Source organism: Condylura cristata, unplaced genomic scaffold (genome assembly GCF_000260355.1).
Source record: "Condylura cristata isolate star-nosed mole 26May11 unplaced genomic scaffold, ConCri1.0 scaffold00019, whole genome shotgun sequence".
Taxonomy (NCBI): Eukaryota; Metazoa; Chordata; class Mammalia; order Eulipotyphla; family Talpidae; genus Condylura; species Condylura cristata.
Genome location: NW_004567120.1, coordinates 22,826,938 through 22,854,023, shown reverse-complemented (window position 1 = coordinate 22,854,023; position 27,086 = coordinate 22,826,938). Strand labels below are relative to the sequence as shown.

Here is a 27,086-nt window from a genome sequence, read left to right as displayed (position 1 = left end):
AATCAGGTTGTTTTAAAGTCAGGTTGTTTGGGGGGGGGGGGTTGTGGCTTAGTTGTAGTTTTTCACATATTTTAGCTGCTAATCCAGATACATGTTTTACAAATCTTTTCTCACATTCTGTGGATTGCCTTTTCATTCCTCCAACAGTCCTTCACCACACAAAAGTTTTTAACCAACACTATTTTTTTTTTAAAGATTTATTTATTTATTTATACAGAACTGGGATACAGGCCAGAGATGCAGAGGGTGAAAGGATTCACCAGGGACAGAGTGGGGAGCAGACAGGCAGATCGCTGAAGTACACTGCTGAGGGGAGCAGCGGGCGGGTCAGGAGAGGTCTGCCACGCCATGTGGATCTCCTCCAGGGCAGGCGGGAATCGAACTCATGCGGAAGTGGGTTTAGATTCTCAGTGCTGTGCTTTAACCCGCTGCGCCACCAGGGAGGGCCCAACACTATTTTTTTTTTAAAGATTCATTTATTTATTCATACAGAACTGGGGTACAGGCCAGAGATGCGGAGGGTGAAAGGATTCACCAGGGACAGAGTGGGGAGCAGACAGGCAGATCGCTGAAGTACACTGCTGAGGGGAGCAGCGGGCGGGTCAGGAGAGGTCTGCCACGCCATGTGGTCACCTCCGGGGCAGGCGGGAATCGAACTCATGCGGAAGCGGCTTTAGATTCTCAGTGCTGTGCTTTAACCCGCTGCGCCATCAGGGAGGGCCCTTAACCAACACTATTTTTTAAGGTGTTTGTGGTAAAAGGGTTAAGGAGCAAGAACCCAGTTCCATAAATCAGATATTTAATAAACTCCCGTTTTTCCAGATGGTTGACTACACACAGTCAAGGCCTCAAACTTCTCACTTGGAAGACAACAAGACAATTTGTTAAATCATTGGCCAATGTATTACTGACCAGAGTGGAAAATTTACATCATTATTCTGGAAAATGACACTGAAATTTCCTTCTATCATAAAGACTCAAACTCCCAAAGAATCCCACTCTTTATAAATTGCAGGCATTGCCTTATTTGACTCAACCCTTTCTTCTATCTTCACCTGCTTTCCTTCTCTTTCCCTCACCCTTTCCCCCCCCCCCCCAACAAAACAGAGCTTCCAAACAACTACTTGTCACGCGGAAGTTTATTTCCCAACTATTACTGAAGTATAATGAAATTCTACAGGCCATGAGATGAAGCAACACATTCATTTTCTTGTAAGGACAGCCCTGGAGCCACTTTCAAACCCCTGCAAAAGCTGCTCAGTACCTATGTGTATGAATGAAGCCTAAGTTCCATGATGAGGTCTTAGAATAAAGGTTCAAAAGCCAGGGCAGGTTCTGTAAACTGCTACTTCCTGCTCTACAAAGGAAGGATTTGTTAGCAAAGGTATTCTCAATTCTAGATTAGCAATCTACAAACCCATTTTTCATAAGCAAATATTTGAAACTTTCCCTTTAACTAGGAAATCAAACCCCAGGGTAGGGGAGAACCTGAAATGAGTACTACACATGTGTACATTTAGCTAAGAAGCCAATTAGAAGGATATCTGTAGGAAGGCCTTCACCCAGACATTCCAAAACAACTAGCTTAGAAATTTCAGTGATAAATCACCTTTATGCTTAGGAAATGTGAAGAGTGACCTTCAGACCAGTCCAATAGGGCTGGGCAAGTTTTGAGTTGCCGCCTGGGAGTTAGGACTGGCTCAAGTCTGTGTGCTGCCAGGCTGCTGTCCCTTTGGCCCCTGGGCACTGCCAAGCCTGATGATGTTGGCTGGCCTGCAGTCTCAGCCACTCCCAATCTCCCCACTGGGCTCAGCAGACCCTTTCAGCTATAGCTGTCAGCTCCCGTGGTCACACGGGCCGCACTGCAGCTGCTGCTAGTCGGGGAGCGGGACAGACACGCGTGCAGAGTGCAGAAGCTGGTGCTCCCCATGCCGTTAACACCTGTTCAGTGGGTGGACCAGAAGCCTCTGTGGATACCCTGGCCCTCCCTGCAAACATGATCAACACCCTCTGAGGTGGTAGATGGCACTGGAAAGTAGAAGGTGGAGCTTTAACCCCCTGCCTGAAGCGGGGGTGTTGGTAGTAAAGGGAAGAATATAGCAGCTATGAAGTCTTGAAACACTGGAGCAGCAGACTATGTCAGATGATGCTGGCTTGATCTCAGTCCCTACATTCCACTCTGCCTCTTTTCCCTCTTCTCTGCTTCTCTGGATGCAGCTGACCACTTCTGATTGGCAGCCACACCCTTCTTCCTCCATGTCTACCTGTGGCTGGGCTCCTGGACCCTCCTGGTCTCTGGTCACTGGACAGCTGCCACCTTCTACATGCAGGTTTTTTTTTTTGCTTTGGGCTCTACCCCACGGATAGCCAGTGCAGTCTACACTGGCCACACGCTGGCCCACAGGCTTGTTAGCTCACTAGCTGTTCTCTCGCACTTTCCCCCAATTTTTCCCCATTTTCTTTTTTGGTCATCACCTGACATTCTCAATCTTTCAACTTTAGCCATTCTGCTAGGTATGTACTGGTATCATACCATGGTTTTAGTTTAGAGGTTATTTATTTTTTCTTTTTTGCCTTCCTACAAAGAAATCTCATTACTGTTGTTTATCCCCGTGTCTTTGAGTTGTGTCTTGTAACCATGAGCACACAGGCAAGTATCAACAACCAGGTCATCCCCTTCCCTCAATCCTGGCTTGTTCAGAATCAATTTTTTTATACTTATACTATTAAGGCAAAGCCTCTCAACTCCTTTAGCATAAGCTCACATGCTCTACCTTCAAAGCCATTTCACTATTGAGAGTGGGGGGGAGGTAGCCCTTCTCTACCATGATTCTGACACTAATCTTGCTAAGCACTAGATGCTATGTCAAATGCACTGTGTGATCTCATTCAATAATTCTATGATAGCTAATACAGCGAATAACATCATTATCCACATCTTAGGGGTGGAAAACTGAGACTAAGAAGAGCTTGTGCAATGTGCCAAGTCAGTGATAGAGCCAACAAGGTATTCCACTCTCCAGTCTATTCACCCCTATAAAAATATCTCCCCTTGAATGTAAGTGGGACCTGTGAATACTACAAGGAATCATTCACCCAATTAGGTTACTAACAAATTGAGTTAACTGAAAGGAAGGTTATCCTGGCCTTAATCAGGGAATCCTTAGGAAAGTGAATGGGCCCTTCCTGGAGAAACAAGAAATTCAACTTCTAGCTTCCAGCAAGTAGGCTGCCGTGTTAGGAGAGGTCTACATGGTTAGGACCTCAGAATTTCCTCCTGGAACTTACAGCTACCCCTAGCTGATAGCCAGCAAGATAATAGGGTCAATCAGTCCTACTGTTACAGGGTACCCCAATGTGAATTGGATTGCCTGTCTGTGGGTCTTCACCCGTGCACTTACGATTCAATCGTATTATAGAAACACTCAAAAGGTTAAATAATGGGTTTATTTATAAGGAGAAAGGTAAAGGAATAACCCAGGGAAAGAGGGAGAGAAACACAGGTTAACTAGGATGTCCTACCAGTTCTGCTGACTTGGACTCCACCGGCACGCTGAAAACCGATTGAGCGCCAAAACGGTCAGCTGTGAACCACCAGGTCGCCCCCAGAGCCCACATGTTTTATCCCAACCTGGCTGCTCAGCTCCGCCCTCACTTCTTCTTGGTACTGATCTGGAATGGGGGCGGGGTCCATGAAACCTGTACCTGTTAAACTACAACCAAAAGGAACTCAACATTCCAACTTGAATGAGTTTTGAAAGCCCCAAGACTCCAGTGAGAATGATGCCCTGAGAACTCCTGTAGACCCTCATAGCCTCCAGGTGAGTCCTGTCCATACTTTGGAGGCAGAGAAACTCTTTAGTAAGAAATAGGTGTTTTTAAGGCTGCTAAAGGTGTGGTGATTTGCTTACAGCAACAGGAATCTGAGGATTCAAAGCCATGACCTGCAAGCTCTTAACCACTGCACAGTTGTTTCTTTAGTCAGCTCACAAATTCATAAACCTTTTTCACTCTTCCAAAAAGATGAGACATAAATTTCTACTGAACGGTATAGCAGTTACTATCTTTTCATTTTCTCAAGCAATTTTCACGGTTTAGAAATGGTTTTAACACACATTAGTAGAGAAACATATGGATTGATTTGAACTCTGTAGGGGAGAATACATGCAGAATAGAAAGCTGCTCAAACACAGTACCACAGGTAAGTTATTAAAAAAGATAAGGGGCCCTCCCTGGTGGCGCAGCGAGTTAAAGCACAGCAACTGAAAATCTAAAGCCGCTTCCGCATGAGTTCGATTCCCGCCTGCCCGGGAGGTGACCACATGGCGTGGCAGACCTCTCCTGACCCGCCCACTGCTCCCCTCAGCAGTGTACTTCGTCGATCTGCCTGTTCTGCTCCCCACTCTGTCTTTGGTGAAGCCTCTCGCCGCCCCCAAGCCTCTGGCCTGTACCCCAGTTCTGTATGCACAAATAAATAAAATCTTTAAAAAAAAAGATAAGAAGAGGGCCCTCCCTGGTGGCGCAGCGGGTTAAAGCACAGCACTGAGAATCTAAAGCTTCTTCCGCATGAGTTCGATTCCCGCCTGCCCGGGAGGTGACCACATGGCGTGGCAGACCTCTCCTGACCCGCCCACTGCTCCCCTCAGCAGTGTACTTCGTCGATCTGCCTGTTCTGTTCCCCACTCTGTCTCTGGTGAAGCCTCTCGCCGCCCCTAAGCCTCTGGCCTGTACCCCAATTCTGTATACACAAATAAATAAATCTTTAAAAAAAAAAAGATAAGAAGAAAAAAACATGTAAGACTTTATTTACCAAAAAACACCTAGTAAAAACAGGCTGGACTTTTGCAAGGGCTCCAAGCTACGCTACTTACAAATACTTTCCATCTGACTATTGCGTGCTCTGTAAGCTCTGTCATCTGTTGCCTCCAAGGAGATGACAACACATTACCTCTCTCCACAAAAAATCCATTGAAAAAAAAATCCATTGGATGGGAGAAGCCAGGGACTTCACTGCTTGAGTGAAGCCAATTTTTAAAAGATCTCCCTGAAATAAAATGCTGTGGTTGCTTCCTAGGGGGCCCGGATGAACAACTGATCTTTCATTTCCTGTTTACCTTTCACACACACACCACCTGAACTACACACACACCACACAAAACCACACCCACCCAAACTACACACACACACCACACAAACCACACACACACACAAAAAAAACAAAACTACATGCAGAGGCACAGGTAGATGGATAATAGTTAACACTTAAGCCAATGCCCATGATTTCCCATGGATCAATTCTCACTGAGGCCCCACGCACAGACCTCAGGAATCAGTATTATCATCATCACCATCACTCCCATTTTATAGATGAAGAATCTGAGCCTTAGAAAGATTAAGTAACTCCCCAAAATCCCACAAGCAAAAAGTGGCATTTCAACAATGAAAGCAACACCAGAGCTCACTCTGCTGTATCATCCCTAGTCTGCTGTTGCTCTCCCATCAGATCTTCTGCTTCAAGGTCCGAAGGAAAGTGCCCTCACACAGGAATGTCAGTAAACCTTTGCTGATAAGGCTAGAGGAGGAGGCCATAGCCCAAGGGCTAAGTAAGGCTTCTAGACCATTCATCGTGAGAATATGGAAGAGGAGAGGGCAGAAGATGATTCTGTAAGCAAGCCGGAAGGTACTCCTCACTCACAAGGGTGCCAGTCTAACAGTGAGTGAACAAGATCACATTCTAAATACATAGGGACTAAACCATATACAAGAAGATTACATTCTGGCACTAAGATCCTAAAAAGAAAACTAACCCAGTTTTCCAACATTTATTTCTTACTTTTGGAAGTTTCTGCTACACATCTGGAAGTGATTTTTGAACACACTAGTCCAATGAGTCATCTCTACAATATTAAGCAATGATTCCATAGGGTGAACCCTGATCCTATTTTTCCATTAACTGGCATCCACCACGGTCAATGAAAGGCAAAAGCTGACCCAGACCTGGACAGTCTCATCCCATCTGATATTGTCAAGAACATGTATTTTAAAAGGTATAGAAAATGTAATCTATCTCCTGGCACTAACAAAAGGCTTGTTCTAACACACTTCGTTACCTTTCACTAGGTATGTGCACAACACAGATCGAAAAACTGAGGGAAAAACACTCTCAGTAAAGCTGGCAGATGAAATAGTATGAGACTGTTTATAAACATGGGCCAGTCAGAAATATGGGGGTAAGGCGTTGCGCCCTGTACAAAAGAATGAAATAGCCTATTCCACACAGAATACAGCCAGAGCTTAAGAACCTTAATGCCAGCAACAAGAATTTCTCCCAAAGAATGTTCTAGAAAGGAAAGTCAATCTACCATCTGCCATTTTTTTAACCAAGGCCTAATACAGTGGCTCCCACCATCAACTTTGAACTCATATCTGTTACCTAATAGTTAAAACCTCCCCTATTGATGTTTAAAAGTATAACTTTAGTCCATTTTCCTGTATCTTCTGACACTTGGATTTCTTTCAGGTTGTAATGAAAGAATGAGTCATGTTCTCTCAGAGACAAGGAGCCACTTACAAAGGCTATTTTAAATCTTTCAGGTGACAAGGGTATTATTTAGTTCCCAGAAGCAATAACTGACTAAATGGCTTCCCCAGGACTGAAGGAGTTAATACAATTTACCAGATAGGTTCTTCTCTTCAGGCACCAAAACAATCCAAATGGCTCAGGAGTTACAAAAGCCTAAAGAATCAAATCCTACCTCACAAAAGATAAAAATTAGGGGGTGTTCCTTTGCATGACAAAGGATTCTTTGCTCAGCCAAAGTCTTTTCTATAAAGTTTATTCAAAATCAGATTCCCCTAATGTATGCTAACTGTTTGATTTGCACAGGGACTTGAGCCAATACAGCTATGCCAAAGCCTGCATTTGATTAATAGGTAGGTACTTCTTCACCCTGATTTCAGGTTCACACACCCATTGCAGGGTCCATGGGCACCCTTAATATTCCTAATTCCTAATCCCCCACTCAACCAAAGACAGTACTTTGCTTTTACCTAGCACTTTTCATCCAAACCCTTGCAAGCATTCAATCTGCATTTGCCTGTCTTCATAATTCTGCCAAACGAGTTGGCCAGAGAGCTGGGAATGAGTCCTTCCAAACTATTGTGGACAGAGAAAAAATTAGGACCAGTGACAGGCAGGAACATAAAAAGACACAAGCACAAAAGAACTATATTTTTCACACAATAGAAACAACAGTTTATGCATTTTTCTTCGTAAAAACAGTTTGTTTGTTTTTTTATTTTTTTCCCAGCAGCTTTAGGATCACAGCAAAATGGAGGAGAAAGTAGAGAATTCAGTTCCTAGACCTCCCTGCCTACACAGGTCTTCTTCCTTCCATTAGCAATATCCCCCAGCAGAGCATCACATTTGTTACCTACCATCAGTGAACCTACACTTTATCTCACCCCTGAACAGCCCAGTTTCCCTTAGGACCTGCTCCTGGTATTGTACTTCTGATGGGTACAATGTATACATTATACAAAGTGTATAATGACATGTATCTATCAAGACACAATCGTACATAACAGTTTCACTGCAACTTCTAAAATCCCCTGTGCTCTGCTCTGCATCCTTCCCCCTACATTTCAAATTATGAAAAATTCAATAAAGCCATTTTTATGTTATGATCAGAATGGGGGTTGGAAAGAAAAGGAGTGAGAAATGTGGTGGAGAACAGAAGCAACAAAACAGAAATGAACTCACAGCTGTACGTGCTGACAGAAAACAGAAAAAGCAAATGGTACCAACGGAAAAATAGACCCAGCTTATTACCAAGATATGCGTCATAATCAAATTATCTCAAATGTCACAGGCAAGACGTTCCATTTCAAAACTCCTAATTCATTAGTAATTCTCCCATCCATTTGTTTTTAAAATCCACAAGAAATCTAAAGATTATTTTAAAATAAAACAGAATCAGAAAACTGCAACCAGAAATCCTTGCACTTTCAATGCACAGAGCCTATTCGTTCACTCTACTTGAAATTGAAATACCTCAAATGATTTATCTTATTAATGGCACAAAAGAATGATTCAGTACCAACAACCCGAGATAAATTTCACATGCAAGAAAAATGAGAGACATTTTAATTTACATTTCAGAAAATTCAGAATAGGCATATCTGTTTCCCAAAATTAGTAAGGATAATACAAAACACTTAGATATAAGTAGATATGCAGGACTGGGTGTGTGTATAGTGTGTGTGTGTGTGTGTGTGTTGAAACTTCACTTTATATAGAATACCTTCTGATCAAAGTTTGCAGAATACTGAAGCATAGGAACAAAAAACAAATGTGAATTGAAGTCTCTAACTGCTAAATCATCATAAATTTATTTATTCAACACAAAATGTGGGCTGTGCAAAGCAGTGAGCAAGGAGTAGCAGGATTACAGGAGAACCTATCTTAAAAATAGTGCTACACTAATTACTATACAGATACAATACCTATATGTCACATAAACATAGTCTGAAAGTAAGTATGGAACTTGAATTCCTTGAATTCTACTTTTTCTGGTAACAGAATATATGGTCAATGTAAAATAAATGAATAACCATTTTTTTCAGACAGAAAATATAAAGGATAAAATTTACTTATAATCCCATTATCCAGAGATAATACAGTTAAGATTTTATATATATGTATATATATGATGGAGGAAGTAATAGTAAGGAGGCATCACAAGGCTGACTCACACAAGGAGTCTGGGGCAGAAGGGATTAGAACAGCCATTGACCCAGCTACAGAAACCAAGATCCTTAGGCCCTAATGCCTCCCTTACAAAGCATAAAATCAAAGCAGGTAGCGAACTGCTGAGGGCGGGGGCTATCACAGACCCAAAAGGTGAAAGATAAAGCTGTGGAGATGGAGCCCATTGTGGGATCTAGTGTCCCTTTCAGATTCTATTCAAAGTCAGCAAACCCAGGCTCACAAAGAGTGAGCCCCTCCCAGAGAGAAGATGTCTATATCAGGGCAGTCTCTGCACCAGCACAGGGCAGCAGTCCTCTGCCCACCTGTGCCTAGGCAGGTGCTTCTTTCCACCCACTCTCTCCCTCTGCAGGGCAGCAGCTCCTGCCTGCCCGTGGATCTGCACCATGTGGGGGCTTCTCTGCACTGACCTCCCTCGGCGGAAGCCACTCTCCTAAGGCCGCCTGCCTACAACCTCGCAGGCCTCTCAGCAGGCCTGTCCCTTTCAGGGCAGCTCTCCCAGCCTGTTTGTGCCTATGCAAGTGACCTTTACTTCGCTGTCCTTTTCCCTAATAAACCTGCTCTTTAAATATAACTGAGTCTCTGTCTCATGGAGAAACTCCCCTGGGAATTCGCCTCTTGCCGCTGAAAAGGGAGCTCTGGGGAAAACTTTCCCAGAGTGAACCCAAGGACCCTGACTAACTTCAAAAATGACATCACATATGCATTATAAACACATAAATATACCCTTTTGGAATATTTTCTTTGAATACAACAATAACACTAATAACTGACATTTATTCAATGATTTCTATGTCCCAGGCATTGTTCTAAATACTTCACTGTATTATTTTACTCAATCCTTAACAATCCTGTGAGGATGAATACTATACCGATTACGGCTAAGGAAACAGACAGAGAGTTTAAGGGACTGAATTCACTTACCACATATACATTATTTTATAAAAATATCATCCTTTGCATACCATTTCATTACCTAAAGTTTTCTACTTGTCAGCTATACATACAGGTGTCATGTATGGCTTTCTAGTGTTTGGCTATACATTTGCCCATTTCCTTCCTTGAGAACACTTAAGTTTGGGCTTGCTGTTTTTGTTTTGCTATTAGAAACAATTCTGAAAGGCATACTGAGATCAATTATTATTATTTCCATCTTGCAAATGAGCCACAGGAGTTTATAAAACATTAAATAGCCTGCCTCAGGTGACTACACTGTGGATGGAACTGCAGGGCCCTTCAGGCACTCTCACTACTAAGCATTAGCTCTTCCCACTCTCTTGCCAGCTAATACAAGTATTTACATTCTAATGGAATAGAGATGTTATCTACTATAGTTATGAGGCAGAATGAAATCAATCATCTCTAAAAGTGAAGATCTAAAGTAGAAGGCCAAAAAATGGCCCTCAAGGATACACCCTCAACCCTAACACCTAGACTTTACAAATGTTACCTTCCAGCCAAAGGGTCTTTGCACATGTGACTAATTATGTTCATGAGATGAGATCATTCTGGATCACCAGAGTGAGCCCCTAATGTCATCACAAATGTTCTGATGAAAAAGGCAATGGGAGATTTGCCACAACTGAGAAGGCAGTGAATCACAGAGGCAGCAATCTAAGGGATATAGCCACGAGCCAAGGAGTGCTGGCAGCTACCAAGGTGGAAGAGGCAAGGAATGTCTCCTTCCTTAATTCTCTGGAGGGAGAGTAACCCAGAAATAATGAGTTCAGACTTCTAGCCTTCAGATCTATAAGAGGATAATTTTGTTGTTTTAAGCCACTCACTTGGGTTAAGTTGTTGTGACAGCCACAGGAAACTAATACAACTATCAGGAGGCTAGAAAGCCTGTAGAAGGAGCAGTTTACTCCATATTGAGCAAGGGAAATGGCCCCTGGACCTAAGTTCTATGGGATGGACAGGAATTCCTTTACCAGGGAAGGGACTGGAAGGGCATTCCAGAAAATGTCAGTATGCAAAAAGGCACAGAAAGTACAGACTGTGTCTGGGGAGCAACACTGGTTCTGTGTGGGAGAAGCACAGGCCACAGGAGGGTAAGTGATAGGTGAAAAGAATCCAAAGATGGGATGGCCATTAATGGGCCAGATAGGAAATCTGGGTGCTTATTCACAGTCATGTGCACCAGGGCAGCAACAGTTGGTATTTTTATGGATTTGGATTTGGGGTTTTGTTATTTTTTTTCCCTTTACTCTCTTGACACGTGTCAGGACGGTGATCGAGCTACTTCAAGACAGTACATTTTTTGCTTAGTATCAAGAAGGCGCACTCTGTCTTAACATACTTTTGTCCTCCCCCTACCCCAGGACATGTGTACAAAAGCCTATTGAGGTGATTTCTCTAGGAAGGGTGGGAACAAAAGATATGAAAGTGGGTAAGTCTATTTATATCTTACTCAGTATTAACTAGGGTGCTACTTGCAGTCCCCAGGGATCCACTCTGAAATTATCTGCTCACTCAAAGTATATGTGGCATCAGCCCAAAAATGACCCCAAGAAAATCAAACTCTCAATTCAATGGAATGCAGGAGTGTGGTCTCTCGTGGTGATGACTGCACTTTTGAAAGGTTTACTAAGCCAAAGGCCACTCTTTCCCAATCAACCCCAGCAGAAACAAAGTGATGTAAACTGGGCTATAAGTTGTAGTTACAGTGTTTTTTAAATTCTTCATTCTTATTCCACAATTCCAGAGCTAGAACCTCCACTTACTTTAGTGAGAACTAAAGCCAAAATCAGGACATCTCAGCCGACAACCTTGCCAGATGTGTAGAGCTCCATGACATTTCTTTGGCATCTAAGCCACAGGATTTGAAAAAAAGGCACCAGGCCATCACTAGGCTCAGGCCTTTGGAATTTTCCATCCATGGCCAAAGAAAAGGTTAAAAGCAAATAAATACAGTAATAGCTCTCATCCTATGGAGGATACTGCTTTTGTGGTCAGGGCTGCTGAAGAAAGAGGGGAGGAAAAGGTAAGAGAAAGTTGAGAAGGGGAGAAAGGAAGTGTGCTCACAGTAGAATGAAGTTCCCCAGGGCGTGGCAGGCAGGAGACAGCAGCACAGGGGCAGGCCAGGGGAGAGCTATGGGGGCAGGGTTGAGCCAAGGCGTCTGAGTTTCCTGGAAGGTGGCAGGACAGACAGAACACTATGAGCAGTAGTTGAGAAAAAAACCAAATGAGGGGTAGAAGGTGAAAAGAGGAAGAAAGCAACTTGGTCAAGAGAGGATATAGTCTGTAAGAGGAAGAACACAGCCTGGGGGCCCTCCCTCAGGGGTTCTGAGGCAGAGCACAGCCTCCCAGCCTGCAGAAGCTGCATTGACAATATAAGTCTCCAGTACATTTGAGCTCTTGGTCCCCTTCTATGTGAAGATGGAGGAGCTGAGGGAGAGTGCCTGAGTCGCTCCACTCTCAACTCCCCAAAGAAATTTAACCTTTCACAGGGAGTCTCTGATGCCCATCCAAGTCAGAAGAGCTGGGTTCCCACTATCAGGTCCTGGGATAAGGTTGTTTCATTCAACATTTCACTGTAACACTGATGATGGAGGGGGCAGGGGCAAGAGAATCAACTCCCAGCCTGGTCACTGTACGAGTGGAGTTTGCATGTTCTCTCTGTGTCTGTGTGGACTTTCTCGGGCTACTCCTCCCACACCCCAAAGATGAATACATGAGGTTCACTGGTGTGAGGCCATTATTCCGGTGTGAGTGTGATGTGTGGCTACTACAGGTGAGGTGGCTTTTGGTGAGGGTGCGCTGCCCACATGTGGGTTCCACCTTGTCTCCTGAGCTGGAGGGTACATGGGAGACCCTGAGCTGGAAACTGGTTAGAGAATGAATGAAGTTGGGGAATGAGAACTACTAGTGATTATTTCATATTGAAAGTGTTTGGGGTCTTCATGTAGACGTCTGGTGATGTTTTTTATGACCTATGCACCTAGGAACTTCACTTTTATTCACGTTAACTAGCCTATGGTAAATCTGGTTTCTTTATACAGTGTCATTTCGCTTAAAGTCAAAGTATCTAAGAACCTATTGACAATGCTAATTGGGGACTTATTATATAAACTATTCTCTAGATTCCTTAACTAACTGATTTGGGGTCTGAATTTATACAAGTTAAAGAAGTCCACTGCCTCCACCTCCTGAATGTCTATTTAACCCTCTGGGTGGGGCAAAACTGTCCATTTATCATGTACAATATCTAAAGTATTTAAGTGCTTCCTGTTTGAATCTACTGCTGCACTCATTAAATATTGCTGCTGGGCCCTCCTTGGTGGCTGAGCAGGTTAAAGCACAGCACTAAGAAGCTAAAGCCACTTCAGCATGAGTTCGATCCCCGCCAGCCCCGGGGGTGACCCACATGGCTCAGCAGACCTCTCCTGATGCGCCCGCTGCTCCCCTCAGCAATGAACTTTGACATTCTGCCTGTTCTGCTCCCCACTCTGTCTCTGGTGAATACTCTCACCCACCGCATCTCTGGCCTGTACCCCAGTTCTGTATGCATAAATAAATAACAATCTTTTAAAAAATATATTGCTGCTGTAATCTCTGGTGTCTTGTCTATTTTAATACAAAAAAAAAAAACCAGCTAAACTTTTTTTATCCTTCAGTTTCCTCAGATTAAGTCCTTGTCATACCTGCCCCCCATTTTACTGCCCACCCCCATCTTTCCGCTAAATAGATTTAATCCATTAAAAATAAATCAGTAGAAACAGATTCTGTTTCCTTTCAATTCAAGCAACAGGTCTACAAGCATTTCCCTTGAGATTTTCAAATGAATGGAAGGATAGTATCTATCTTTTCCCTCAGCAAAAGCAGTTATCTCCCACAGCTCAGCATGTCTTTCTCTCTCTAGCTCATTCTCCATTGACACACATGCTCTCTAGTTCCCTCTGGTAGATTCCCCAGTATCAGACGTTCCACAGTGCTAAGTGATCACTTTCAAGTTCATTGATCTAATAATGCAAACTGCCCATAAGCCACGAAATTCCAATGAAGACTAGTGAAAAAGGAAAATTACCCAGAGAGAAAAATCAGTAAAATAAAACAAAATGAAATAAGTCAGGTTGAAAGGAGCCTATAACTCAAAGAAAATGCATACCAGCTTCTAAAGAAGATTTAAATAGAACTACAGTTACTACCCTTTCACATTTGAGAAAGCAGTACATAAATTCGTTAGGAAAATAAGAGGTAATTCTACTAAAAATATGTGAATTGTTAAATCGAGATATCTTTTAAGGAACACTAGAACTATCTTCTTATTGAGGAAGAAAAATGAAAGAACAGAGGAAATTGAAAGTAGTTAATGTAGTTTTTGTTTCTCCAGATTTTTAAACACAATCGGGGGGGGGGGGGCTCCTCAACCTCGTTCAGAATGATTTTCAGTTCATTATAGTGACGTTTGTTATCCAAGGGCCTGAAAGAAGACAGGTCAGGCCAGGGAGATGGAAAGCCAAGGGCAACCAGCATCTCCGTAAACACAGAAAATACATGCACACCTATGACAGAGTGCCTCGAGCAACTATGACAGAGTGCCTCGAGCGCAGCAAAGCTCTCTGCGATCATTCACCTTGGATATCACTGTGGCCTGCACGGGCGGGGGGGGGGGGGGGGGGGCTGGTGCAAATGTGAAAATGTGATCAGTCAGAAAGCCTTTGTGGCATCGAGCTCTAAGATGGCTGTGACTGGATTTGGATGTTCCCCATTTATCTCTCAATTGGAATCATTATGAAACCAAAAGGAATGAGAGATTTTCGAGCTCTTCACTCTGCTTCACCAATCATATTCTCTAGAAAACCATTTCTGGGAAATGGTCCTGCAATTAGCTTGGAAATGCTAGAGGGCTCTCTGTCTCCTCGAGCCTAACCTTCAGGATGGGTGGACTGTCTCACACAGAACATGTCAGCGGTATCTTGTGGCTTGTCACAGTTACTCTATTATATGAAATTACCCCTTTCTCTGTTAAACACACATATATACCTTTACCTCTCTGCTCTTTTCTTTAGCTAAGGATGGAAAATTCCATAGGCCTGAGCTGGCTAACTGCCTGCTAAGTGTCTGGCCAGCTTGTATCCTGAAACACCTCAAGTCTGAAAACAGTGCCCACTTATAAGAACTCCAGACTGAGGGAGTTTTGTGTGGGAGAAAAATTTTTAATTATGAAGAATTTAAGAAAACATCCAAATTGGAATTGCAGATTTCAAACCTGTGTTTCAGTCTTCTGGCCAAAATTCCCAAAAGGGATTGTGATTCCGCATTCTGTTTCTGAGAAGAATTCTGTACCCGCTAACAGTTTGCCGGTCCATCTAATCCCTATTCCTCCTCCACCATAACATCAGTAATGATGTGGGATCCTATCAGACCCCAGAATCCCACCATTTCTCAACCTCCAGCAGTGCCTGTAGAGTAGGAAAACTAATGGATTCACAAATAGCCTACATCTTAACTCCTGGAACTTAGGAGTGATCCCTTCTGTGACAATGGGGACTTTCCTGACGTGATGATGAGTTCTGAGATGGGGAGAGTATTCTGGACATCACAGGTGGGACCAACCACAGGCGCCCTTCTAGAAGCTGGCGTCAGAGACATAACTGAAGCAGTATCAGAGTGACTAGATTTGACATCACTAAATTTGACTAGCCATTGCTGGCTTGAAGATAGAGAAAGGGGCCCTGAGTGAAAGAACGTAAAGTGGTCGCTAGAAGTTAGGAAAGGCAAGGCAACAGGCTCTTCTCTCCTAGAGCTTCTAGACAGAGTGAGGCCTTGATCACACTTTGGTCTTAACTCAGTGGGTTTCTCCCCAAAGTGTGAGATAATAAATTCTTGTACAATAGCAGTAGGAAATTATTAAACCAGGTAACAACTCAACCCTCTGGGGCCACTGGCCAAGCTGCCCCATCCCAGACACACTGCATCCTCTGAGCTGTCTAGAAAGACACTCACCTTTTTCAGCCCAGAGGCCCAACACACAGAGCTGTGGCTATTCCACCATCAGTGTTAAGAAAAAGCATCCCTGTTCAGAGGCAATAAATTCAGACCTCAGTCTTAGGGGAATTAGGCAGGGGGTTAGATGTAAGGTAGGGGGTCAAGACAAAGACACAGTGATGCGGCCATGACACAGGGGGACCATGAAAAAGATATAAAGATATAAAATAAATAAATATATAAATAAAGATATAAATCAGGACTGAAAATAGGATTTTTCAAGACAGGACAGAACCAGCAACCTGTAGGACTTAGGGTTCAGAAACAGGGAAACAGTGGGGGAAGGAAATATTTCCCTGCTGAGGCCCAGGCTGACCAGCCACATGAGAGTCAGGATTGAGGAAGGCAGGGAAGAAGTAGCTGACTTCAGTTAAAAACAGTTGACCTACGGGCCCTCCGTGGTGGTGCAGCAGGTTAAAGCCCAGCACTAAGAAACTAAAGCCACTTCAGCATGAGTTCAATCCCTGCCTGCCCCGGAGGTGACCCACATGGTGAGCAGCCCTCTCTTGGCCCGCCCGCTGCTCCCCTCAGCAGTGTATTTCGTCAGTCTGCCTGTTCTGCTCCCCGCTCTGTCTCTGGTGAATCCTCTCACCACCCCTGCACCTCTGGCCTGTATCCAGTTCGGTATGCATAAATAAATAAATCTTTAAAAAAAAAAAACAGGAAGATTGACAAAGTACACTGTTGAGGGGAATAGTGGGTGAGAAAGGATAGAGGTCTGCCTTGCCATGTGGGCTACCTTCCTGGCCAGGGATTGAACTCATGCTGTAGTGGCTGCATGAACTCAAGCTGCAGTGGCACAACTTCATAATACTGCGCTTTAACCCGTTGCACCACCAGGGAGGGCCCAATAAATAAATAAATCTTTAAAAAAAAAATCAGTTGACCTGCAAGCAGTCAAGTTAGCCCCTAGGAGGGAAGAACAATTCCCACCCTTACTCAAGGTCTGGGGTCACCGGGAGCCTCTTCCCTCCACAAGCAAGCCAGAGCCTGATGGATAGACTCCACTAGACAGGAATGCTGCCTACCCCTCTAAGATGTTAAATAACAAGGTAGTTGATTCTGGGGGTTGGGGGGCATACCTGAGTTATTATATCTTGGTGGTAAGGTCCACACCTAACAGGTGGTAGTCCCTCTTTGGGTCTCACAGAGGCATCCCTGTTAACCCACGAAAATAAACTGGTTATTCCAACACTCTCCTTCCACTCACACCAGGAACACTGACAGCAGGTCCCACAAGGCATGAAGTTGGCAGGTTCTCAAGTGGGAAAACTTAAATCTACTAATAAAAAAAGTATGGGGGGGGATATGTTATTTTTGGACAGTACTAACCCACTTGAAACAAATCATGAAAAGAGTTCCATGAAAATGATCCCAGGTAGCTCCACAGAGCCAGTGTTCTAGAGATTATTTTCCACACGGTTATTCAAAGAGCAAAGAAAGGGAGAATGGCCAATTGCAAACAGCTCTCAGAATCTCCGGGCTGACTCTGGCAAGCACAAATATATACTGGTCTTGCCCACATTTCTCAATAACAACCCCACCCCGCTTTGCATTTGTTTTTCTTGTCCTCACCCCCTACTTTCCCACTAAAGAGACCAGAGATCCCCAATAGGAGATCCTGACTCAAAACCACACAAAAAGAGCTTGCCCCACCTGATTTATGGTGGAATCGGGCTCACGAGCTGGTGCTGCTTTACAGGATGGGGCCACCGGAATGCGACACCAGTAGCTCCCGACCTCTGTCACTTATTGTACAGACCGGGGAGGTGCCATGGCGCGTCTCACAGAACAGCATGCCTCCGTCTCCCCACTACAGAAGAGAGGTGACGACAACGTGGTGTGTGACGACAACGTGGTGTGTGACGACAACGTGGTGTGTGACACAGAAGAACACATGAGGCAACAAGCAGAAGAACATTTTTAACACTTCATAACATGAAGGCAATGTAAGATAAGGTGTTGCCTGTCATCATCTAAAACTCACTTCACACAAAAACATCCCCAACCTCCCGCCACACTTCACTGCAACACTTCAAGTAAACATGGTCTGTCTCAGGCTTGCAAGAACACTTTACTTCTTAGTTAAATTGTACCCAGTTTCCCAGTTTAACCGTTCAGGAAAGCAACAGGATGGGGGAGATGATGGCTAGAGTATCTCCCAACTGTTTCAGCAGCTTGGAACACAGGCAATCAGACCTAAGGTGTCAGGAAAGGCAAAAAGCCAGCTTCCTGGGCGTGATGCGCTCAATGGGCAATGAGAGGGAGAAGAGTAGCAGGGGAGCATTAACAGCAAATGGAGGCAGGACGGTGAGTGCTTGTGCACACACTTCAGGTAAAACAAGCGTCGAGCATCGCTGGAACAGGACGCATATTTGGCATGATAGTGACTATGCTGGAAACCTGTGTACTCTTCCTAACAGAACGTATACTGCCAATGCAAAACCAGGAAAGCCAAGTCGAAAAGAACAGGAATTTCTTAAGAGAACTTTAAGCTTTACTTTTTTTCCCTGCTAAAACACCTATTACCAAAATAGATCTTTTGAAGCACATTTGAATGTCAACACTCATCTGATTTTTACAAGTAAGGCTTAACTAGGGAAAGGAATATCAACAAAGTTTTGAAAGAGAAAAGCAAGAGTGCTGAAGTTCTAGCCTTCCCTATCAGGTCCAGTTCTCCTTTTTTTTTTTTTAAGATTTATTTATTTTTGCATACAGAACTTTGCAGAGACAGAGTGGGGAGCAGAACAGACAGATCGACGAAGTACACTGCTGAGGGGAGCAGCAGGCTGGTCAGGAGAGGTCTGCCACGCCATGTAGTCACTTCCGGGACAGGCGGGGATCGAACTCCAGTTACAGTGGCTTTGGAAAGCTAGTGCTGCACTTTAACCCACTGCGCCACTAGGGAGGCCCTCAAAGCTTAATTTTGCACCGAGATGTAACCACACTGCTCTAACACACACACGTTACATGCAGTGGCACGAAATGAGACTATCCCTTCATCCCAGTTGCCCTAAAAGCCTCAGGGTGGGGCCCTCCAAGTATGATAAAAGCTTCTAACTCTAGGTAGATATAAGCAATAGGCCAATGATCCCCCCCACGGACCCCTCTGCATTCCTGGCTGATTCTTATAGAAACCAGAAGATTGAAATTCCCAAGAGATATGGAAAAATCTAAAAACCTGAAGGTCTCAATCTCTAACTTATATGAATCTGAACATTACAGTTAGGAGTGACAGAAAAGGGGAACCAGCTATAGCTCCTTCTCCCTCCTATGGTTTCTAGCCCTTCCCTTCTGTGTTTAAAAAAAGTAGCAAAAATAAACCCAAACCCAAAAAATTAATTTTCTTTTTAAGAAAATTTATGCATACAGAACTGGGGTACAGGCCAGAGGCGCAGGGGTGGTGAGAGGCTTCACCAGAGACAGAGTGGGGAACAGAACAGGCAGTCGACGAAGTACACTGCTGAGGGGAGCAGCGGGCGGGTCAGGAGAGGTCTGCGGCACCATGTGGGTCACCTCCGGGGCCGGGGATTGAACTTGCACTGAAGCGGATGCAGCTACCTGCAGTACTCCTTCTAACCCGTTACGCCACCAGGGAGGGCCCAACTCAAAAATAATTTTCAACATGCCAACTGAACGACTGAAGAGTCCATAGCTCAGAAAAAAGCAAAACCAAGTAGGTAGATGACTTCTCTCACCTGAATCCCAGCAAGCAAGCCAGGGTGGTTCCTCAAGTGGCAGACTGAGCATTTTAGAAGGTGGCAGGCCCTCCTTGCAGCACAGAGGAGTTAAGTGACAACATGTAAAGTATCTATCTACCAACTTCTCAGTGATTCTGGGGCCACAGACTGCTCATTCTCATTTAAAACAAAGAAAAAAAAGGACTCTGTCAACCTAGAAATGTGGAAAAGGCTGTAGAGATGAACATGTTTATTAGCAAGGGCTGATTGAACATCCTTAAATGCCAAAAGAATCAAACTGGAAAAATCTTGAGGCTCAAAAAAAAATGGGGGGAGGGGAGGACGGGATGATTTACTAACTGAAGATAAAAGGCAAATCACTAGCCTTCTGTGGGGTTATCTCTGGTTCAGTTATCTGCACACATCACATCTCACTTTTTGATTCCTACTCACCTGTTCAGGCCCTAGGGAAGGGACCTGGTCCCCCTCACCCACACCCCTATTTGCAAACCCTGGCAGAAGCTATTGCCCAGGGGTGACCGGACTTAGACGCCCATTCTAACTGGGAATCTGGGCCTGGTCTCCAGACCATTTCTCCAGGCCCTGCCTCCATTTCCCTAATCACTCCCAAAGGTGCAAAGCTCTTTCATCAGCTAATCTCTCCCTTCATCTCTTCTTTGACCTGACTCCTCCCCCACCTTCCAGACTGGGGACACTTTACTGTGTTTTCAAGAGCACTAGTCTACAACAGTGACCAAATTTTTTTAACATCTAAATAAAGTTATGCTGATCCACTATATGGGGGTGGGGGGATGGGGGAAGGAACCCTTGTCTTTCACCAAAATACAACCCTACAGGCTTAGCCTTTCCCTAGAATGTTCTTTCCACTGTCTTGCTTAACTGAAACCTGGCCTTGCCCTGGCAACTCTCTCAGGTAAAGGTTGCACCTTTTTCTTCTCCCTTCCCCTATCACCAAACAAGCTTTTCCTCCTGTTCACCCAAGCTGAAAACCTCATCTAGACTCCACCCCTGTTCATTTCTTTGCTCTTCCTCCCACACTTTCCTACCCTCACCCCCGTCCAACCATCATGAAATTTTGTTGATCTCTAAAACGTCTCTTATTCTTCCCCTTTTCTCCATTTTCAGTGCTTTGGTGGTTATCTCTTGCCTGAACTTCATAACTCTATTTCAACTAGTCGCCTGGCCTCCAGGACACCCACCATCTGGCCCACAGGACATATTGATAACAGCATTACTTCTGGCCATTTCCTGTATTACTGCATCCCAGGCACTATGTGAGGCACTGGGAATGGAGATAAATACACAACCCTTGACTTCCTTTTTTTTTCCTTTTAAAGATTTATTTATTTATACTAACAGGAACTGGGGTGTAGGCCAGAGGGTGACAGGATTTACCAGAGACAGAGTGGGGAGAAAACAAGGAGACTGACTGAAATACACTGCTGAGGGAGCAGCCCGCGGGTCAGGAGAGGTCTGCTGAGCCATGCGGGCCACCTCCCTGGCCGGGGCTCGAATTTGTGCTGCAGCGACTACAGATAGCTTCATAGTGCTGCATCTTAACCCCCTGCAGGAGGGCCCAGCCCTTGACTTCTTGGCTCCTCTGGAGAGCTAATAAGAAATACTGACGCCTCCCCCGTTGTATTCTGTGATACATACTGCTAAAATAATTTTCCTTCCCTATACAGACGCTTTCCCATCAGACATCTTTTTGAATCCCCGCAAGAACTACAGTAGGGAGGTACAACTACTGATTCCCCTTTTCAATGATGAGAAAAATGAGATCTGGCAGGTGACAGAGGTCGGACCTGATCTCATATCTAACTCCTAACTCTGGGCTCTACCCACCAAATTTTAAACAGAACACTGAAACCTTGGAAAGACCCAAAGCCAGCGACCATGCTGGTAACGAGTCCTGAAACCAAGTCATGTGAGGTAGAAAGAAATGAAATGAAGGCTCTTTGGCTTCATGAAGAATGAATTTTAAAATGACTTGGTGATTGTCCCCAAATATTTAAAGGGTTGTCATGCGAAAGAGGAAGCAAATATTCTATGCGGCTCCAAACAGCAGAGCTAGGGCCTAGCCCTGGTGGAACTACCAAGTGTCAAGAACCTTGTCTAACATGGTTCTCTAATAGGCAGAGCGTGTCTTAAGAAGTTAAATACTTGTTTGCAGGGGCTCGTGTGGGGAACACCCCTGCCTTGAGTGGAGCAATGGTCTAGATTGGTTTCTGTACACATCAAAAGCAACCTGGGTAGTTTTTCAGAATACAGATGCCTGGCCGCACCCCAGACTTATCGAAAGAGAATCTTGGGGGTGGAGACTATTATTGCGAGAATTACAAACAAGGAAATAAGTCTAAGATTTGCTAGAATCTTCAAAAGAAACACGAATGGCTACTAAGCATATGAAAAATTGTTCAACTTTAAAAGTAATCAAAGAAATGCAAATTAGAACAGTGATATACCATTTATCTCCTATCAGATTGCAGAGATTAACAAAATATTAATAAACGGGGTTGGCATGGGAAAAGGGAAATGAATACTGTGATAAGTGAATGAAAGATAGCAACTTTCCACCAAACAATTTAGCAGGATGTTTAAGAGGCATTTTTAATAATAAAAAAATGTGTATGTTTGTACAAACAATTCCATTGCTAGAAACTTATCCTAACGGACAATCTAGCCAGTTTGAATATGCCAGTTCAAAGATGTTCATTCAGTTAATGTTTATAACAGACTGGTTCAAAGAACTTTCTGCAACAGTGGAAATGTTCTGCATCTGCTCTGTCCTACAGGGCAGCCATTTGCCACATGTGCTACTGAGCACTGGAACTCTGGCAAGTGTGCCTTGGGAGCTGATTTAATTTTGAATTATATAAAACCTAAATGTACATAGTAAATAACCACAGGTAGCTTGTAGCTACTGCACCGGACAGCTCACATTCCCAACATTACAAAATTAGAAATTGTCAAAATATTGAACAATAAAGGATGATTATCTATGAGACACCCATAGTGGAATGTACTAATTAAACCTGATTATGTAGATTTTCATTTACTGGCAAGAAGAAATATTCAGAAGATATTAAGTGCAAAAATTATTTAAAATGTGAGATTGTTTTCAACTCACATCTTCATATATATACATATATATACAAAGAAACAGTTTCAACATAAACATTAGAATATTAACAGAGCTTCTTCTGTGTAATGAGGTTATTATTTTTCTTGTTTCTCTAACTCTTCTACAATCAACAAGCATTTACTAAGTAATTAAGCAATAAGTTCTGGGTTTTGGTTTTTGAGTTTTAAGTGGCTTATTGATGCTTAGAACAGGAAGAGAATCAATGCAGAGAATGTTTACCAGCCTTAAAAAACAAATTGTACTATTTGGTGGTTCAAAGACCCAGCAAACTGTACTGGACTTTATGGATAGATCCTCCCAAGTGGCTCGCCCCAGGCCCCTGAACCCGGTGCCGCCCACAGGAGCAGGAAGCCCTTTCATGTTTGGGCGCCAACACCTCCTTTAACTTCAGTTCATTCAGGGCCCAGCTAAGTCTCTGAACTGGAAACCCCCCCCCACCCTTAAGAGCCTGTATTCCCCAGGGGAAGTTGTTTTGTCCTATAAGCAGGCCTTCCCATCAACTCCCCTGGGAAGAGCGACCAGGGGAGCTGATTGGCTTGCAGGCCTACCCAAAAAGGTTACTCAACAAACACTCCATGCAAAGGTAATTGTGCGGGCAGGTGGGCGGAGCCAGCTGCTGCAGACGCTTTCAGCTATTCTCTGCTATGGGCGAGCTTTTTTCTCTGAAGAGTTATCTGAAATCTGGCCGGTGCCAGGCGGGGAGCTGCAGGCATTACCCTGCCTCAGGGGGCTACAATCTGTAATATGTAGCAACTCTTTTCTGTTCTTTTGGAGCACAAGGAATTGAGTGAGGCTAAGTGCAAGAGCAAGCAGCCTTTAAAGCCCCAGACAAGGAGTTTCCCAGGCCGACACAGTGAAGAGCAGCCTGAACACAACAGGTTTAGCAAAAGCCTTTGTTCTTCCCGAGGCACAAATAACTATATGCTGAATTATAACAAAAACAGGTTAACTGTGTTTTAGACGTGTATACATGTAAACACTTCACTTAATAACACTCTCAGGTTGTAATATACCTCCCCACCCACGTCCCTCTTGAGAAATTTCTGCCAGTGGTTAATTCTGTAATTATCCCTTTCCCTGGGTTAGAAATGACCTTCCTAAAAATGCCGAATTTACAGAAAATAGCAGCAATGAAACAGTCTCTCTTGCACTGTGCTTCATTATGTAATTAATAGATTCATGGTGGCAAGAAACAAGCTTGAATCCACAACTAACTACATGTATTTGGAGCCCGCCTTCTGAATTTTTCAGTGAGCAGAAAGAATGAGGTTGCCAATGAGAGAACTGTAAAAAATATAATAATGAATAAGTAAGCAAACCTAAGCAGAAAGTGCTGTATATTTATTTGTTCAGCTTGGTAGGTTTTGCAAATTCTAGCGAGTGATACACAGAGGACAGCTTGCCCGCAAGAATGTCTCAGGATGGAAACCCAAACGTGAGCGTCCTGCATGACATGTGCTGAGCCCACCTCAGCTGTCCTGAGTAAACACTTTGGGGCTTAAAGCAGAAAAGAAGCAGAAGTGGTGGCGGCAGCTGGCAAACAGTCCACTCGTTCTTCAGCCACCCCTGGTGTTGCCAACTTTGGTTTAACAGCTCTTTGTGTCAAAAAAAGCAGGGTCCAAGGATAGCCATTTAGGAGAACTGACTCTAGTTAAGACCGTTTCCTTATTTTTTTTTATTGACTGAAATGTTTAAAACAGCGTTCTCTAAGGTGCTAGGAACAATGGAAACCTGATTTGTGTAACATCATCCAGGTGTCCTTTTGACAAACAATGCACACAGACCCAACCAAAGGTGAAATTAATTTGAACACATGAAGAGAAAGACATCCACCCACACTTATAATTACAGGGCAGCTAGCATTATGTCTTGCTGTGGCAGGGGCTTCGTAAATGTTGACTGACTTAAGATTTCCCCGGTTCTCCTCTACCTTCAACATCTCAATAGGGATCATATACCAGTAGAGTAAGTACATATTATGTCTCTTCATTGCCTGGTAAAATGCTGTGTGGCCTTAGTCCCAAGTAAGGGAGGCTGACTAGGAAACCACAGCCCGAGGACAGTTGCTGCCCACTAACCGTTTTCCTGGCGAGTAGTGTCTACAAGATGGTAGACGCACCTACACCTGCAATACACAATACCTAAAAAACCTGGGCAAGAATTCTAACTTTTAGCAGGTCAAATGCTGGTCAAATCCCAGTGGAAGTTTGCTGAGTCCCATTTATTTCTCCGGAGATAATCCACTCCACAGTCTCCCTTCACATGAGGTGGTAGGAGGCCAGCACCCCTGCTCAAACAAGGTCTTCTTCCTCCCTGTATTTCAGAAAGCATTGCCTGTGTTGGGCAGATTGAATCACTTGTTAACAATCACCCAAGATGAGAACCATGGTATAAATGTTCTGTTCACAGCTTGCCTTCCTCTCTTAACTGGCTGTGATGACAATCAGACATTCAGATCTGACCTCAACAGGACCTCATTCTAAAATCAGCGAAACACACAATAAACCAAGTCCATTAAAACAACATTAAAGGTCTGAGCTTAGCTCTGCTAAACAGCAGGATTAAACTTTCAAGGGTCCTACCACGATAGAGAGATTTCTTTAAAGTCACTTGACCTTGCACAGTTGTAGCTATTAGGGATCAGATCTTTATCTCAAAGGTACATATTTTACCTTTGATCCTCCTCCAGAACTCCCACTAAAGTCAACTTTCTCTGCTGTTGGGATCAGGCCCCTGGCCTCCCTTTAATGTTGGTTTTATCGGAGATTCTACAAGATCAACAGAAAAATTACAAGGAAAAGCTGTGAAGTCCCCTTCTGATGACAAGTTGTTCGAACAAAAAGAGCCTACTCTGAAATCGTGAAATTTAAACACAGCACATGACACACGGTATGGCAGAGGGGACAGAGACAAAAAAAAACGAGCAAACAAAAACAAAAAGCTAAACTATTCAACCAATCACTAATGAAGCAGGCTGACTGCTTATGTAGGGTTTGTTCGCTAGTCCAGGAAAATGCCCACGAGTGTCTAGAAAACACTCGAGAAGTGGCAAGTGCCCATTATCACCCGTCCGTTTCCCTGTGGAGACAGACAATCCCCATGAGGCAGAGGATACGACCGGAGGGTTCTCAGGGGGTCGGGCGCTTTCCCCTCCCCCACCCCGCCGCCGGCTCCAAGACACCCCCACCCCGAGCGGTGAGGCTCTCACCTCAGGTCCTCCACCCCACGACTGGCCCACCCCATCGTCCCGCAAGCCCCCACGGCTCCATCTTCTCTTTAAAAGCGCTCCTAGGTCCCAGAGGACCCCGATGCCCACTCGCCCGGGAACCCCGTTGTTTCCAATCTCCTCCGTTCCCGGCGGCCGCGGCAGCAGCACCCCAGAAACACCCATCATCAACCTCTCTCCAGTTAGCAGGAGGAAGTCGCTCTGCTTCCTCTGTGTTCTCACCGCCCGCCAAGCTTGGGCGCCCCGGGCTTTTTGGGTGGGGTTCTTTTTTGTGTACACGCTGTGTGTGTGTGTGTGTGTGTGTGTGTGCGCGCGCGCACACACGCCAGTGTGTAGGTGCAAAAGGCTCATCGCATCCTTCCGCCTCGGCTGCCTCAGGTGCCTGTAGGAGAGAACAGGGCTCTCCTCGCGCCCAGGTCCGCGGCTCTTTGTGCCGAGGCTCGGCAAGCGCGAGGTCCGCTCTGGAGCTCACACCCCCAGCCCAGCGCGGGTTCGGAGCCCCAGCCTTCCGCACCGCGGTGCGAGCCCCGGAACGCCGGTCGGCGTCCAGCTGGGCGCACGCCTTCGCCGCACCCGGCAGTCACAGCGCTGTCAGCGGGTGCCAGGGACTCGGACCCCGCGAGCGGCGGCCGGTGCGAAAACTTACTGAAGCGGAGAAAGAGCGCGCGTGGCGCACGGGCGGCCGCCCAGAGCGCCGGTCTTGCCCCGGGCCCCGCGCGCGGGAAGCCACCCGGTCGCCCGCGCCCGGAGCGCGTCCCCCGGGACGCCGAGTCCCCCGGCCACTCACCAGCACCACGGAGCCCCGCACGGCCTCAGACACGCTCTGCCGGAGCTCCGCCGCCGTGCCGGGCTTGCTGAGCCGCTTGGTGAATTTGCGCACTTCGGCCATGGCTGCGCGGGCAGGTCTCGGCGGCGGGCGGACTCACTGCCCCGGGCCGGGGCGGCCGCGGCCGCTGCTGCTTCCACTGTTTCCACGCCGGCGGGCCGGCCACATCGCAGCTCCGCGGCGTCGGCGCGCTCCTGCTGCTCCTCCCTCCCTCCCGCTGCTCCTCCCTCGCTCCCTCCTTCGCTCCTCCGCTCCCCGCTCGCTCACTGTCCTGCCCCGCGGCGTCGGCGGCGGCCGCTCCCTCCTGTTGTGAGCCAGAGCTCGGCTCTAGACCGGCCCCGGGAGGAGGGTGTGTCTGGCGGGGAAGAGCGTGCGAGGGGGAGGGAGAGCTGGAGGGGAGGCGAGGGTCACGAGGGAAGAGGGGGGAAGTG

General features: G+C 45.3%; 1 protein-coding gene across 1 annotated transcript in view; it reads right to left on the bottom strand.

Moving 5' to 3' along the window:
- Positions 1 to 26,872, bottom strand: part of DOCK11 (dedicator of cytokinesis 11) — a 174,944-nt gene extending 148,072 nt beyond the window's left edge. Inside the window, exon 1 of the mRNA XM_012727072.1 lies at positions 26,617 to 26,872. Coding sequence (XP_012582526.1) covers positions 26,617 to 26,718 — 102 coding nt within the window. The 5' untranslated portion in view covers positions 26,719 to 26,872. The remainder of the gene's footprint in view (positions 1 to 26,616) is intronic.
- Positions 26,873 to 27,086: the final 214 nt, after the last annotated feature.